Raw genomic sequence first — 17,715 nt, 5'->3', positions numbered from 1 at the left:
ATAATGTACATAATAAAGATGTCTTATATTTTATAATTAAAGTATAATATTTTTTTCAAGTGAACAAATTACAATAGTTTTTAATATTTAGAATCAGCATACTAATCTGTATGAAATGTAACGTCCAGCAGTCTCAGAATTTCGTACAATTTTTACCACCTGTGAACAAAATATGTATTCGCTTAAATGATTTATAATAGAATTAAATAAGATTGTATTTAATTAGCAGTATTCAAATTGTTACAAAATAATTATAACCCTACCATTTTTTTTTCACACTGTGTAAATACATTTTTTTTTTGAATTATATCAAATAATATTATTTAAGAGGACGCCATACCCGTATGTGTTGTCTCTGTCTTACTAACGTACATCATAACAAATTTTCGTTTAGCAGAATACATTTTGTGATGTACGTTAGAAAAGACAGAGACAACACATACGGGTATGGCGTCCTCTTAAGAAGATTTTAGTCTTCCCTCCCCCACTCAAGCACAACATGGATAATTTGGGTTTAGCAGAAATAATCGTGTGTTGTTAGGTTTAGTATTATAGTTAATTGACCTAGGGGTCCTAACCTAACCTATTATAAAACTTAAATTTAAGAACATTATCTGTATTCTTATGTTAGCTTTTCTATGATATTTCAATTTTGAAGTATGACAATTATTTTTATATTATGTATAACATACTCATTAGTCATTATAGCATAAAAATTGAATTCTTGCAAAAATTCAACACAAGAATGCAAATAATGTTCTTAACTTTAAATTAGATAACAGGTCAATTAATTTTATACTTCAAGTTAACAACACAGGGTTAGTTCTGCTAAATGTTAATTTTCTATGTAGTGTGTGGATCAAGGGCACCCATTAGGGGTTGCAAGGGGGTGACATGTCACCCCCTTAAAATAGAAAAATTATTATTTTTTTAGTTATGAATAATAAATTAATTTTTGTAATGATATTACAAAAATTTAATTAAGATTGTCACCCCCCCCCCCCTAGATTTTGACTGATGGGCGACCTTGGTGTGGATCATATTAGATTTAATTGTTATTGTGCTACACAATAATTACATTTTGCTATATATGTTGATAAATTGATTGTCATTTGTAAGTACAAGGGTTTTTAGTGGTAGGTAATATGGACATAATATATAAGACATTTGTTAGTATATTATTATAATTGCACATTTTGTTTATTACAAAATAAATACCAAACCTTTTGTAAATTAAAATCCATAAAAGATTTATTTTCAACACATTACATTAATGTTTCAATAATATATCTTAAATGCTTCCAATATATTTTGTTTAAATAAACCAAATTATTAAAAATTACATCTTAACACGCTAGCTGCATATCAAATTTGTTACATTTGTTGTAAATTGGAATATAAAAATAAATTTTTTAAAACTTGGAAAATTAAAATATTAATGAATAACTTATACTTACATATAAAATAATAATTGTAAGAAATGCTAACAAAAAATCAATAGTTTAAACCTAACCTAAGGTAGATGGCGTCAATTGGTGTCATTCATCAAATGTGAATGATGTTAATTAATGCCATTTGTAGTGAATGTGTTGAATTGATTATCAGACTTAAAACTTAAAGTAGCCAGTAGGTATTGTTACATTATTTATTATAAGTAGCACTGAAAAATTTAAATACTATTCCTTCCAAATTTTTTGAATTTCAGTTTAATAGGAGAAATTGGGGCTATTTATTAACTTTTTATTATTTTACTCATTAGACATTATTAATCATTCAAATATTTTATTTATTTATCTTTATATGTAAAACTTTGATCCATAGCCTGGTCCTAGTACCTCATCTATACCCCATTAGTAGCCCATCCCATCTACACATTTTAAAATATCATTGATAAATAAGTGAATGGCACTGTCTGTTATTATAAATTATATCAAACATATTATAAGTATTTATTTATAAATTATACTGGATCTTACTTGTCCTCTTTTTAAGCCAAAGTAACGTGAAACTGGATCACCAACTTGAATTCTCATAAGCTGGTTTTCTTTTAATTTGCTGATTTATTTTTAGTTAAAGAAAATAATATAATATATGTAAAATTTATATACTACTAGTTTTTTAAAAACAAATACTAAAAAACTTCGTACTATAAATAAAATATTAGTAGACTTAAACTAGTAAACATGGTATATAACGATACCAGTACAATATTAGTTGAAACATGACATAGTAAAGTAATATATCTTGATAACAAGAATACTTATTTATAACAATTGTAAACTGATGTAGTAATGTAGAACTATAACCTATAAGGCTATAACAAATGCAGGATAAAATTATTACACGATAAATTAAGTATTTTAATTATATTAATACAATATTATATTCATAAAATTAAAATTTGATGATACTATAGAATAAGTAGAAGATTTTATATATTTGGGTAGCATTATAAGCTCAGATGGGAGATGTAAAAAGGAAATTATAAAGCAAATATGCCAAGCTAAGGTGGCATTTAATAAGAAAATAAATCTTGGTGCCTCTAGTGCACAGTTTGGGAACAGCTGGTATAGGATTTATGCCTCTATTTTTTACATAAAAAATAAATTTTTAATTAGCAAAAGAGCAATAGACACAATGACTAAGTCGAATAATGGTATTAGGGCTAAAATGTTTAAGGTTATGCCCACGAACAACTACTACATAGGCCTGGACACTCTAGGCAGGGAGAGAGTGGGACACCGGTCACAAAGCTGTAAGACTCCGTAATTTGCGACTGTAATGCTATCTAGTGATGTACTAGATTTACTACATATTATATTTAACTTTTATGTAAATATATATTTATAAATAAACTTATATGAACTCAGAAATCAGAGACTTAATTACATATTATATATGTGGTTATTTACTTTGGTAAATAATAAGACTTTTGATATTTGTTTATCAGCATTTAAAGAAGGTACAAATAATAAATATTAAAAATAATTAAAAGTTTCTTATTTGTATCATATTTTTAAGAGGACAGATATCTGAACCATTACTAACTAATATAAAATCAAGAGGAGGATTAATATTACCCAATAGGATAATATTAGATATTATAATTGGTTAAGAGGAAGTACATATTTAAAAAATTGTGTGATACCATGGCGTATTTCAAGAAACTGTTGATTTTTTCTTGGAAAACTACCAATATTTACTTGTATTTCCTTATGCTAATCACAAAAATGAAATTTTATTATTTGTAATAACTTATTTTGTCACTATGAGAATGAGACAGTGTTATTGTACATCAAATCAAAAGCAAGTAAAAAAATCATGTAAAAAAAAACTTTCTAAATTTGCAACGTAGTAATGTTTATTAAGTAGTGAATACTGAATAATAAAATCTAAAAAGTAAAAAGTTTGACAATGCATTTCATTTTTGTTCGTTATTACCTTGTTCAATCGTTCAATGTTCAGTAAGTTCAAAATTGTATCAGTTATCACTATGACTTATGTTAATCACATACAAAGAATTTACTAACAGCACAGAATAGAAAAATGACACCAGAGTGCAGTTACGTAGCGAACGTACGAACACCAAACAACTCTGTAGCCACCTCATTTTATACAGTGTCCAGTCCTATGTAGTAGTCCGTGGTTATGCCAATAATACAAATAAAGGCTGTACCTAGGTGGTCCAACTCTCACTCCTCAAATTTTTTTCCGGGTAGCCTTGATATAAATATAAAATATTACAATACATTTTACCTTTTACCTAGCATTTCTACTCTCAAATTTTATATTTGTATAAAAATTCCATCATATATGCTTAATTCCATAATGTATTTCAGTATACCCAGTATACTATAAAACAAACTATTATAGGTAATTCAAAAAAGGATACTATCTGCACAAAAGTTCTTGTTTCTCATCTGGCGTCAAAACAATGTGTTCAGGTACTAGTTCATGTTCAGTTATGTTAATTAGAAGTTCAGATTCCAAAAACTGTTCTAATATGTATTTAGGAGCCATATCAACTAAAGACTAAAAAAAAGTAAAAAACAACAATAATGCATATTTGTCATGTTAAATATAATAAAGTACCATTTATGTTTTCTGAAAAAAAAATTAACTAAATCATAAGTACTATTATGTCAAGCTAATAATTATTATTATCTATACATAAGTAGTAAGTACTACAGTGAAAACTGTCTAATGCAGAATAGCATGGGACCAACCAAATATTCTGGATTATAATTTCATATCAATTTTTCATATCGATAAGTTGATACTTTTCATTTAACACATATAGTTTGACATTTTTATACATATTTAAATGAATGTCACTTTGTAAGTACAAGGAAACTGTTCAGTGTAACTGTTGGTGCATGATTGATTCACAGCTAAACTTACGGGATAAGTTTGTAGAGCAGATACGATAACCAACAATACAAATTACCTAACTGTTATAATACGTAGAGCAGTTTTATCTTAATTATCGTTTTATGATGTACCTATTATACCTACATACTTATATCAACGCAATGTGACGCGTGTCATTTTTTCAGTTTATGCAAGGTTTTTACTTGCGTGGGACCAACAAAATCATTCCGTTTTCGCATTAGGAAGGTTCCATTTTATTGAGGTTCAACGTCTATATTTTATAGGAGCATGTCGGGACTATAGAAAAATACCGTATTAGATAGTTTTCCATTTTATTCAGAGTCCACAATACACAGTTTTCTCTGTATTTATTTTCAAAATTATTTTATTACAAAAAAATGGTTTCAGGAACTAAATTAATAGCTTTTTATAAAATTAAGATTATTAAGAATCAAACATACTTGTTTTGCACTTGGAGTCATTCCTTGCTGAACAACAATAATAGCACGAGTAATGGTTTCTTCTTGCATCCTCTGACAGTAAGTTTTTATAGTTTTTATACCAATTTTTGGTTCTTCAGGAAAGAAAACAAACATTTGATCTAAAATTGATAATGAATTATTAAATATTCGATGTATAATATTTAATACTTTGTATACCTGTAGGATCATCATTATGAGCCACAAGGACTATTAAATCACTACGTCCAGGTCTTTTTTCACTATAAAAATATGAATTAAAATAGTTAAAAATCTAGAAATAAATATGACTACTAGTATATTACATGTATACACTTAAATACATAATCGTTTATAAGATTGAATTATTTTTTTAGAATATTAAAATTTGAACAAACCTAGGTTTATCTCCAAATTGTTCTTTAAACTGTTCTAACGTTTGATCCAATTCATCTTGTGTGACTAAATAACCTCTGTCATGGCAAAGCTATAATAAAACACAATTATTAAATAATCAATGGCAGTTTTTGGTTATTGTATTTCATTGAACAGAAGAAAATATTGAATTTGTTATTGTACTCTCATTGATATCAATTTTGTGGATCATATTTCATATTTTTATTTTATACTCGCATTCAAATTTTATTTAATAAAGTAGTATTGTAATATCTGAATAGTAATAGTTAATTTATGTTTTAAAACATTGTTTCATAAGATAGGTAAGGTATAATTAATTGTAACACTAGATAGAATTATTATTTAAAAAACCTCGGAGTACTATGGTAAAAGGTCATAACTTCAGTCACTGGAGTATGATAACTGAAACGTACCTGATTTATTTATTTATTTGTTATTATATTAAACAATTTTACATAAAATATTTTATTATAGGCTATCAGCTATTTAGCTACAAATCAAGTGAAAGAATTAAATCAATTAATTTATTAAAATCTTGGTTATGTACCTAATATGATATAATTTGCTTATTTACTACTTATTCAATCAAGTGAAACCATTTTTTTCATTAATAAAAAAATTGAGTAGTTGGTGTCTGTTCATTTTAGTGATTAGCAACCTTTTAATATGTCCACTTGAACAATCAGGACTGTGAAGCTATTCTAAATGTATAATCAGTGTAGATATTTATCTTACCTGCATAACAGTTTTACGAATACGCCATAGTTTGTATGATTCACATTCGTCATCCATTTTGAAATTTACAAAAAATAGCTTTATGAGTTTAGAATTTTAGTCATAAAATAAACGTTTAACAATTGAACAACACAACACAGACGTTAGGCATTTATGTAGACTAGATAGTACTGTTATAATTGATAGTTGATAATACAACCCACGGTCTTAGAAGATAAGGTCCGACGACTAGTATTTATCAGTTGTCCGCTTGTTGTAGCAGATTTAGTTAAATTGTTACTCACGAGCCCTGCAGGTTATACTTATTGAGGTTATGAACTTCTGAGACCGTGCTACAACCTGTGAAGGTAAATGATAGCATTCAGAATTCCCAACCATAAACCTTAAATTTCCCTTTTTAAAAAAAATTTCTCTTCCAACATTTTTCTTGGAATTTTGTAATTATTTATTCATTAATCATTATAAATGTTATAATATTACCATGGTTGAATTTAAACCACGAATATTGCTCTATATAATAAAGTAGTAAAAAATATTAAAAAAAAGTTAATATCTATTGGTCATCAAATAATATAAATAAATAGAGAATAAAAATGTAAGTTTAATGACTAAATAAAAAAAAAAATAAAAATATTAAAAAAAAAATCTTAGTAACATTACAAACATTACGAAATGTCTTATTCTAAATTTTTTTTTTTTAAAAACTAATAAAGGTTTTAAAAACTATGTAAATCAACGTGTACATTGGTTACTTTAAAATCTGTGCAATTAATTCTCTTATCTTGAAATGATGATCTAATAATCGTTACAGCATTTTGTTTCTTTATTTCGTTTTCACTTCATTTATCATCGAAAAAATTCTTTCAGATTCTGCTTTTGAATGTAGCAAGGTCAACACCAATTTTGCTAATATCGATATATATGGAAACAAGAAGCCTTCTTGACAAAAATTTTTCATTTCACCTAAGAAGAAATCACCGAATTGTTAGATATTTAATTTCCAACATTTGTTTTATTACAATAACTTGTCTCACCTTTCACTTTCAACATTTCATCAATAAGCATTTTACTAAGTTGTTCTATTTGTTAATATATTTTGGTGAAAATAATTTAAATTATTGTGAACATTCTGATCCAATAAAAACTAAAAGACGTCATGGTGTGGGTGGCGTAGCCTTACTAGTTCGCGAGGATATTATTTCGCAGACACAAATACCTTTAGACGATCTTTGTTTAGAGTGTCTGGATGCCGTAGCGGTTTCGATTATCATTAATAATAAACCAACATTGATGGTAAGCGCTTATCGACCGCCCAAAAAAATGAATATCGATGACTTCGTTAAACTAATGGGTCGAAACGAATCAGTTATCATTGCCAGAGACCTAAACTCTAAACACGGTAATTGGGGCTGTCGTGTCGACAACCAAAGTGGATGCAAACTTAATACTTGGATTGCCGAAAACCGTTACACAATACTTGCACCAACAGATCCTACTTATATTCCTACGGATAGAAATAGACGACCAGATATCTTAGACGTTGTAGTGACAAAATCGTTTCCGTTTAGTAGAACCAAGCAAGAAACACTTGCAGGGCACAGTTCTGACCACAAGCCAGTAAAAATAACATTATCATTTAAGTATTATCATATTTAAAAAAACAGAAAAATCAACTAATAAAATTAGCAGTTAAAAAAAGTTTTATTTGATTTATATATATATCAGTTTAGCACAAAAAAGTTTTCAAAATCACCTTTAACCAAAAAATATTAAACTAAATTCAAAATAAAAGATATTTTTTACAGTATGTTTTTAACCTATCAGTGTGGAATAAGGTACTTCAAAATACATATTATTTTGGGTAGATGTTATTTTTGAAAACATAATTTGGACAAGTCCTAGATAATATATGTGGCTCGTGAAGTTTCTAAATAATCAGAAAATAAAAATATAGTATCATTTTAATGTCCCGAAAATTTTAAACGATGCGTTGACTCCTTGCTTATATCGATGTCCATCACTTTATTGTACACGAATCTTAAACGATGTTTTGCCCTTTGCGGTCACCAAATGTTGATCTTCATATTATACTCGTATGTATATGTATAGTGCCCATCTGGTGATTTGCGTGGTGCCGTGTAGATATACGTATTAACTTGGATTTTGTATTGCTACTTTAGTAATATCGTAGGTACCTAATAATGTATCGTTTGAAATCAAATTTCGGTTTTTACATCGCAGCCTCAAAATTGTGATTGTGGCATTGAAGTTAATAATCTGGTGCGTGCATATTATTATTATCTATGTACTACAATGGTCAATGGTCCAATCCAATTAAAAATATTCAATGTTTTAAAAGAACATACGATTTAATTGTTTTGTATTGAGAATACAATATTTTCGGTACTATTAAATACGCATAAATCATTGTTTTTATTACTAATTGTAGTTCATTATTTTTTTCAATTCATAATTCATGGATTATCTATGGTGTTTTTAATGTTTAATTTACGATCGGATTACGATGGAGCCAGATAAATTCAATTTCATCGTAATGGGTTCGAACTGGATTAATTTGCCAAGGGAAAATTGTCATGTATGTGGTTAGGAAAATGGATGCCATAGTTTATAAGATGGCAAATGGGAACAATTAATTTAATTAAAAGACGCGAGCCCTTGAAAAAACAATTTCGGGGAGACCATATATTTATTCTGAAACCGATAACTTTTAACACGTAAAATATAGCCCGTAATACAATTAAACTGATCTATTGTCTAATCATACTAGTACCTATTATTCATTAATGATTATAATATGTTAAAAAAAAAAGGAGGTAGGAAAGTGGGTACCGCTCTGCTGTACATTTGGTATCGAGTGGATCACTATTATGAGCGTGTTAAACTTGAATTCAATGATATATCATTGTATTCGAAATACAACTTTGAACGGAGACGGTCTCTCACTTACATATTACTCATAAAATAAATCAAAAATTCCATTGCGTATATTAAAATTCATAATAATATGATATAGTTGATATACGTAAAACTGTAAAAGTTACGTACTCTAACCTTCTGATCCCACAAATGTTTTTAAATATTTAAATTATAATAAATTAATTAACATCGTTATTATTATTGTTTAAATAAGTAATTCAGTCTTTATTTGAACTTAAAATGTCTATACAAATAATTACTTTTATATATATAATAGATTTTATGGTTCAAGTATGAACTTACATATGAGGAATATTGTATTCAATTTTCAAAACTAAGATATAAAAAAATAAGTTTTAAAGAATTTTGAACTATAAAATAGCTTATCAATTTTTTGTGATTATGATGAATTTTTAACTCCTAATGTATATAAAAAGATTGTGCTTGTGCCTATGTATTATTAATATTCATTTATAGATATAAGAACAACTTTTATAGGTTTTATATTACATTTCCTAGAATTTCAAATAGCTTAAAAAGAGTTCAAAAACTTTGAAAATGTTATCATAATAATGAAAATAATAATATAAGTATATAAAAATAAATATATTAACAACAGCGAACAACTAAAAAAAAATCACTATAGCTTGAGTATGCAATATTGCACAGTAATATTGAAAGGAACGAGAAAGTTGACAAATAACAGAAACAAACTTAAAATACAGTACATATGAAGACATTCTGAGATCAATAAATATAGCAATCAGAACAACATGGTCAAACAAATGGAAGACAAGAAACACCAAACCAACTACCGAGCGCTAGAAAAATTCAAAAATGATTGCAGAAAAGAGTACATTACATGTAAATAAAGTATAAATCAAATGTCAGCCAATGGACAAGCAGCCTAGACTTAATTTTTTTACCCCCCTCCCCCCTCACAAGTAACAATTAGATCCAATTTCTTTACATGAATCACTAAACGAACCATTTTTATTGCTACAAAAAGTGTTAACAGATAAAATAAAAAATAAAATAACACAAATCATTGCAAAATCAATACATTCATCGTTCCACTCACAGTCCAAAACACTGAACACATTTAATTTGTTGTTTTTATTTAAATGAAGTTCTCAAAATAAATGATGAATCGATCGCATAATTCAGTATCATAATAAATATAATTCCTACTAATTTTAGTTCATAATAAAATTTATTTTCTAGAAATAACGTGCAAAATGATCTAGATCAGAATTAATATGCAAAACTATACGCAATCTGATATTAATAAACACTTATGAAGATTTTTCCTTTCTCGTTTATACAACGATATTATTATATATTTATACTCGATTCTTTAAGAACTATATTTTTGTTCCATTAAACATTGAAAAAAATTGTAATAATAAAACCGGATTAGACTGAACGAGCACTTTAAACACGTTTCTAATAATAGTTGTGTGTTGGAAATATAATACATATTAATACAAATATTAACGTCTTAGTACATTTAAAGGCACCATTATTTTTTATTTTTTTATCATAATATGCGTTACATTTTTTTAGTGTCATTAAATTATATACAGTTAAATACACTATTTTTTTAAGCATAATATTATAATACTGATTGGGAAAAATGTATTATTAATTTTCTTGTATTCGATGCAGACGACATCACAATGGTATGTATACGCAAATAGTAATGATATTACGATACCGCCCGAAAGTTTACGACACCGCTTCGGCGTCATCGGGTTTTACCGCGTTTTATTTTCTGTTCCGGACGTTCGGTACCCGGCAGTCGCGTGTTAGGGTCCGTTCGTGACGTGTTTTGGCATTTGCGTTACCGTTGGTCCGTGGAAAAATTGCTATTGTAAGTACGATTGTCCGAATATATCATTTAACTTAATTTTTTTTTATTTATTTGTATAGTTTAATGGTTTATATCTGTTAGCAAGTTATAATACGCGAGGGATAAAATATTTAGATTCGGCATCATATCAAAAATGTCTATAATAATACATAACGATTACCTACTTTTATTTTTGTTCTGACTTCTGATGCATTCAAATATTTCTTCTTGAGTTTTGTTTTTAATATGAGTGTTATAATGTTATTTACACGATTTTTTTCTACTATTTAATAATTTTAATAGCGTAAGTGTGTTTTTAAAAAATGTATAATATCACTATATTAAAATAAATATTTTGCGAATAAAAAAACGTCGATCTGGGGAAAAAAATAAACTGACTTAAAATTTGTAAACTATTCAAACATACTCGTATAAATTATAAAATTGTGTTGGACCATTTGTATGAAGCATTATCGCTTTAAAGTATTATCATTGATTATAAATACTATTTATAATCAATGGTATTATATAAAATTATATTTTCATCATGTATTTTACTTAACTAGAATATAAACACTTAACATTTATTAGATATTAATTTTTAGTAATATTAAAATACTAAAGCAAGTAGGTACCTACTAATAATTCAAATTTGAGGTGTACCCCTTTCACCGCGTGTATCTACATTATACAAAATGTTTTATTAATTCACACTTAATATGCATACATATTATAAGGGAGTCAAATGCATTGATAATATTATTTCAAGTGAAGTTAAAACTTGCTATAAAGTATTTCATTAGCTTACTATACAGATCAATAGATGGATTATGAATACGCATAATTTATTTAAATTCTGATATGTATTAAGGAATATTTTATATACTACGGCTAATGTATCGGCTTTTAATCAAGGTACATTTAAAAATGTATGTATTTAGTTCACCTATTTAAAAATGTTAAATTCAATTTTTATAAAAATTAATATCGTTAAAAATAAATATTATTCTGTATTATATTTTTCTTTTTTAAAAATATATATTTTAATGTTTATTGTGTTGCAATGAAATTATTTGCACTTGTCTTAAAATGTCATAATTTTTAAGTTACATTCTTTTAAGAAAATAATAATCTTTAAATAAATAATAGACATTTTCAAAAAATAAAAACGCTTAAAGTTCATATTATTTGCTTAATTTAGTTGATTTTTATAACAGTGATCAGAGTGGGTCAAATGATTTTCTGTTGATGGCGGGGAGTTTGATTTTTAATTACATTAATAAAAATTTTGAAATAAGGTTATACGAGTTTAGGTTAGGTATATATTATTCCTCCCTCATCCTTCTGTTTTACCATACTTCTTTATAATATTAGAAACTTTATAGTTTTTGGGTAGTTTTTGACAGAAAAATTGACTGGCATCCAATAGCCTTAATGACTTTCGTAAACTTAAATCACGGCGCTGTGAATAGGCAAAACGTATGATGTATTGTACTTAGGATAATATTTAAAAAATAATGTTGGTGTATAATTGATCGAATTTATCAGTCAACATGTTAAACTAGTTAAATTATGGGAGTATTTATATTTATATTTCTAGTTGCCCACAAACATTTTTATTTATGATAAAAAAAGGTTTTAGGAGAATAGTATTTTTTTAAATTAATATCGGTAGTGGTTTTGTTTGATTTTTTTCTATTTTGGTTAATTTGATCACAAAATTGGTAATTTTGTTATTAAAGTATTTCGCATAATATATGATTATCTAATAATACTGATATAAAATCCACTGTTACCCGAGATAATAATATATAACTTAATACAAGTAAAGTTTGTTTTGCTGCAATTGTGTATAGTGTAAGAAAAATACTGACATCCTAATTTGTTTAGGTTTATACAAATACTGTGTATCTTATTTCAATTTTTTCATTATTAATTGTAGATACTTATTTCATTTTTGTTTTTGTTTTTTTATACTTACATAATGTATCAATATTTAATCATATTTAATTTAATATTTTTAGGGGTTTTCACTAATAATTGTTGTATTTTATTATCCTTGATTGTGACCAGTTATTATTATTATTATCTTATTTACGATTATCCGAAAAATCTGAACCAACAGACAACTATATATTTATTTAATATTACTATTGTACTATGTATCTTAAAGTGTTTTAAGAGATCTTAGTTTGTGCATAGGAAATAAAATTTGTTTGATCTTAAAAGTATGCTTGAATGTTCTAAAAGTATTGTCATACTTGCAAAAGAACTAGCTGACTGCTGACAAAGGAATTCAGTATATCACGGATCTTCGACTTTTGAAAGCAAATATAATGATATAAGTTTATAGATATATTAAATTGTTTTTTTTTCACTTAAACTCATTAATTACCTAAATATTAATACCATTGAAGAATCTTGTATATAATATTAATATGATGGCTTAAAAAAATTTCTTTAATACGAATTTATAATTTTACTATTATAGTAATCGGGAAATAATGCTGTTGTCAATTTGTATACATTAATAACCAATATATGTTATACACATTGTTATGGAAATAATTATGGTTATAATATTTTTGTATAGGTACATAAAGATACGATATTTACTTACTATATTTTTGGATTCATAGGTAAATACTAGTATTATAACTAGAATTCTAGTTTCAAGTGAAATTATATTTAGATTACAATCGTTTCATAAATACAATATTATGAAACTATAAATAAACCACAACAATACTATTGTAAAATAAATAATTATTATTTTATATTATAGACTTAATTCAACATAATTTTAATATGAAATCATCAAATATTTGTTTTTTTCACTTGTACACTATATGTACCTTATAATATTTTCATTCAATAATGCATTTGAAAAGAAATGGTTTACTGTTTAGTGTACTTATGGTTGATAAATAATTTTAATTTTTAACTATATTTGAATAGTTGTATATTCGGTTAACAGTTGACACTTTTTTTTTAATAACAAATTACTATGTAAGAATAAATAGTTTATTCTACTATTATTCAACAAGTTATGAATATTAAATTAGCAAGTAGGCACTATGTAGGTAGATTTGCAATACAGGGTTGCTTCACGTGTAATATTTAGCTTATAAAAAAAGAGTTTACATTATTTACATTAGTATCATATTATAATATAGTCTATGATTTATGTATATCATAAAAAAATGAATTAAAAGATGAACTAAAAATTATTAAATTAAAATTTTACTTCAATGTATTTTTTCACTGACTGTTTCATGTTTTTGTTATTATATTTAATATTATTTTTATACTGTAATTTATGAATCATAGAAATATATTTACCGTTAGAAAATGAATGTATACAAAAGGTGTCACCACTATAACAAATAACAATTTATATTTGTATTTATGTGAGTATTCTGTTGTCGGGGTTTTATTATCACATAGTACATTTAATTGATATATAATCATAAAAGTGTTATATTGGCGAAGAATGGGAAAAATCGATCGTCTAATTCTAATACGACTAGAGTACAAAAATATGTTTCCCAATGCTGGTAATAAATAATATTGAACCATCAGATTATATTTTATTGGATGAATAATAGATTAAATTTTGAGCTTCGTATCAATAAATGCAGGGCATAGCCATAAAATAGAGCTAATAAATTGTAGTATTCCAAACTCATTTAAGTAGTTCTGAGAAATGTTTTTATTGAAACTATTTTTACGACCTGTCAGCTGAGTATATTATATACTAAGAATAAGGTGTTGGATGAACAATTTATTAGTGTCGTTTAATTATAGTAAAAATGTGTCTCAAGAGTCTCTGAAGCTATTGGTTTAATAAAAATGCCAGCAACAATATTGTGAATTCCATCATAGTGAAATAATATTTGTTATATTGAGTTTCAGTAACAAAATATACGGCAGATTGTAGATACAGTATAATCGCTAAATATGTTAATCCCTTTTATATTTTAATAATAATGCAGGTATTTTAAAATTTTAATTTTAAGAATTTTTTAGTCCACTTAATTATCAAAATTTTTAATACTCAGTTTGCATTTAAAAATTCCAAAAATCAAAATTTGAACAAACTGTCTAAGCATTAAAAAAAAAAAAAATTTAGTAACAATTAATCTGTACATATACATTTGTATTGAAACATTTTTAATTTATGTAACACAATGTTTTTATTCAAAACAGTATTTAAAAAGGATTTTATACTTATATAATAATATATGCTGAGTTATTTTTGTATATCATACGAAAATTAAATCAATACAAGTTATAACTTAAAATGTTTTAAAATAAATTTCCGATTGAAACATAATTTAACTTGAGTTATTATATTTTGTGATTAATATTTGTAATACTCATATATTAAAGCTATTAATTAATTCTGTAACTTGATAATATTTTATGTATTTTCTAAAACATTAATTTTTATTATTTATTTTTATTTTTAAAAAACTGAATTTATATTTATTAATTATATTTATTTTTTTTTAGCTTAAAAATTGAATTTGGAGGTAATTTTTAAGTTAAAGATAGGTACTTACAGGTCTAAATTGTAGATAATGTCTATACGATAAAAATTTAGTACATGAAGATTACGATATTTAAGTTAGTATTTGAGCAGGGCTTAATGTGGTACACAATGGGAAAGGGTATTGTATGTGATCCTGTTTTATTTTGAGAGTTATGCAGAGTTGATCAGTATATATATCATTAGATAATGAATAGATTATTATTAATTTACCAAAAAATAATTAATTTTTTTTTACTTTACTTGAAAACTAAATTATTTTCTATAATTACAATATTATTATAATATGATAATAGTAACATTGATAATATTTTTCTTAGGACTTAATTGCACATAATGTATTTTTTCTTAGAAAGATTAAAATATGAAATATTATTTTACATGGTATTGTGTATAGATGGTACCTAAGGCTTAACGGCAAATTATTTATTTATCAAACTAATAATACTATATAGGTACCTATTCCAGTAATCTAAAAAGATAACATTTTAAAAATAAATAATCATTTATTTTTGAATGGGGGAGAAATTATTTTGACTGAACTTCAAGGCATCAGCGTAACAGTGTACCTTTTGAAGAATAAGTTAAAGGAGACGCTTTTGTACGTTACTTTGTCTAAATTTATTTTTCACGACAACATTACTTAGTTATGTCATTCAACCACACCAGGTATAAACCACAGACAAAGCGATAACTATCATTTAGATACCACTATTTTTAAATGATTTATTATTTTGTAGATTTGTTGATTCAAAAGTAATGAACAAAGGGAATATACATTTGATGAATAAATACACTAATATGAATTACAATTTTCAATACAAAATTCAATATTTATAAGTGTTATTATTTCATTGATTCTATTTGATTTCAATAATATGGTGTACACAATTTTGACGTATCAGCATAATTATACATTATGTTATTGTTCTATTTAAACAACACTTATCAATAATTAAATTATTACTTGTTTACTATAACAACAACCTTTAATCGATTAATCAATACTTGTCAATCGTCACTATTCACTACCTATATGGCTATATACTATATTTATATCAAAGCTCATTCAATAATAATAATAATATATTATAAATATTGGTATATGATACAAATATATTAAATTAATATAATGAGTAGAAAAACTTTACCTTAATTTATTGATTGATAATTATATTTATTTTAATAATTTATTGCTCGTTTGAAAAATAACTTACTATATTAGTTGATAACGTGGTTAGAATACTTAATTTTGTTACAACGTCTGAATATCAATACTTATATAAAAATAATATTTAGTTTTGCCATTGAGTACTTTAAGTTTTGTAGAAATTGAAGTATCGTTACTTTTTTCCATTAACATTAATTGTATCATTTGTATCTCATTACAATATCTTTGTACCAGATACAACAAAATATGAATGAACTATGTAAAGACATATAATATAATATTATCCTTATATGATTTTAGTCTTTGTTTAAAAATGTTAGAAGGGACGTGATGATTCTTGAGATTTACACTCTTAAATCTCTCAAATATCGACAAGTTCAAAATGTTTAAGAGTTTGAATTCAAACATATTTAACAGTTTGAAAAGTTGAAAAAAAATCATGTTCTAAAGGTTTAAGTTAAAACTTTAAAGTTAATGTTGATAACAAATTAAAATTATTATTTATTTTCATATTTTCAATATGCAAGTACTACAGGTACCGATTATAATAATATTTATTATATTGAAAATTGAATAAACATTTTAGTTGAAAATAACAATTTATTTTTATTATAATAATTCATCTATTTAGAGCAATAATAAAGTAGGTACCTATACTAAACATGGCTATACTTGTGGCTTATTTGATAATAGTAGTTGTGCTATTGTGGACTGTGGTAAATTTTCGATAAATATTTTGTATTTCTCAATTCTTAATTTCAAGAACTTCCAAAGGTCCAAGAAAAAAACACCACAGATCAAACGAACATAAAAATGTTCACAGTAAAATATTGAAATACTAATTCGTACTTTTTTTCATATTAATTAATTTTTTTTAAATAGTTATATTTCATAAAATATTTATATTTGTATTTATATGTTTTAATAAATAAAAACAATTCATTTTTTACGACACGCTTTGTATTATTAGGTCATATCTTTTCAGAAACACAGTTCCATACTTTTATAGCATGCCTAATCTAACTGCGGTTATTTAATCTTAAAAAACCATTCACATTAATAATTGTAAGTACATAACATCACCTATACTAAATAGATATTGAATAAATGAGAAGAGAGTTACATTAAAATGTATTAAATTTGTTTTAAGTATTCCGAATACCTACTTTTGAAAAATATTTTTTTGATTTTCAATACATATTTTCGAAAAAAAAAATATTCA

At 25.5% G+C, this 17,715-nt stretch overlaps 2 protein-coding genes across 3 annotated transcripts in view; one reads left to right on the top strand and one right to left on the bottom strand.

Moving 5' to 3' along the window:
* Positions 1-6: 6 nt before the first annotated feature.
* Positions 7-6,218, bottom strand: LOC132922149 (DNA-directed RNA polymerases I, II, and III subunit RPABC1). Its single transcript, XM_060985505.1, has 7 exons — positions 5,982-6,218; positions 5,228-5,316; positions 5,031-5,092; positions 4,833-4,972; positions 3,893-4,032; positions 1,977-2,055; positions 7-159 (listed from the first exon to the last, which is right to left on the bottom strand). Exons 1-7 carry the CDS (start codon positions 6,036-6,038, stop codon positions 94-96), a joined length of 633 nt encoding a protein of 210 aa, XP_060841488.1. The 5' UTR covers positions 6,039-6,218; the 3' UTR covers positions 7-93.
* A 4,484-nt stretch (positions 6,219-10,702) lies between these two features.
* LOC132922858 (uncharacterized) overlaps positions 10,703-17,715 on the top strand; it is a 139,805-nt gene continuing 132,792 nt past the window's right edge. Inside the window, exon 1 of one of the 2 annotated variants that reach the window (XM_060986576.1) lies at positions 10,703-10,791. The gene's annotated coding sequence lies outside the window, so the exon portion shown is untranslated. The remainder of the gene's footprint in view (positions 10,792-17,715) is intronic. The other variant, XM_060986577.1, reaches the window with a different exon arrangement.

This window comes from Rhopalosiphum padi, chromosome 2 (genome assembly GCF_020882245.1).
Source record: "Rhopalosiphum padi isolate XX-2018 chromosome 2, ASM2088224v1, whole genome shotgun sequence".
Classification (NCBI taxonomy): Eukaryota; Metazoa; Arthropoda; class Insecta; order Hemiptera; family Aphididae; genus Rhopalosiphum; species Rhopalosiphum padi.
This window is presented reverse-complemented; position numbering and strand designations above follow the sequence as displayed.

Bases quoted from the DNA above. Each gene is read 5' to 3' on its own strand.
- LOC132922149 (XM_060985505.1), bottom strand. From the start codon at position 6,038: ATGGATGACGAATGTGAATCATACAAACTATGGCGTATTCGTAAAACT. The intron at 4,033-4,832 runs GTATGTTTGATT...ACTTTTTTTTAG, and splicing joins TGACTCCAAGTGCAAAACAA to TCTTTAGTTGATATGGCTCC. The intron at 2,056-3,892 runs GTATCCTTTTTT...AAAATAAATCAG, and splicing joins CAAGAACTTTTGTGCAGATA to CAAATTAAAAGAAAACCAGC.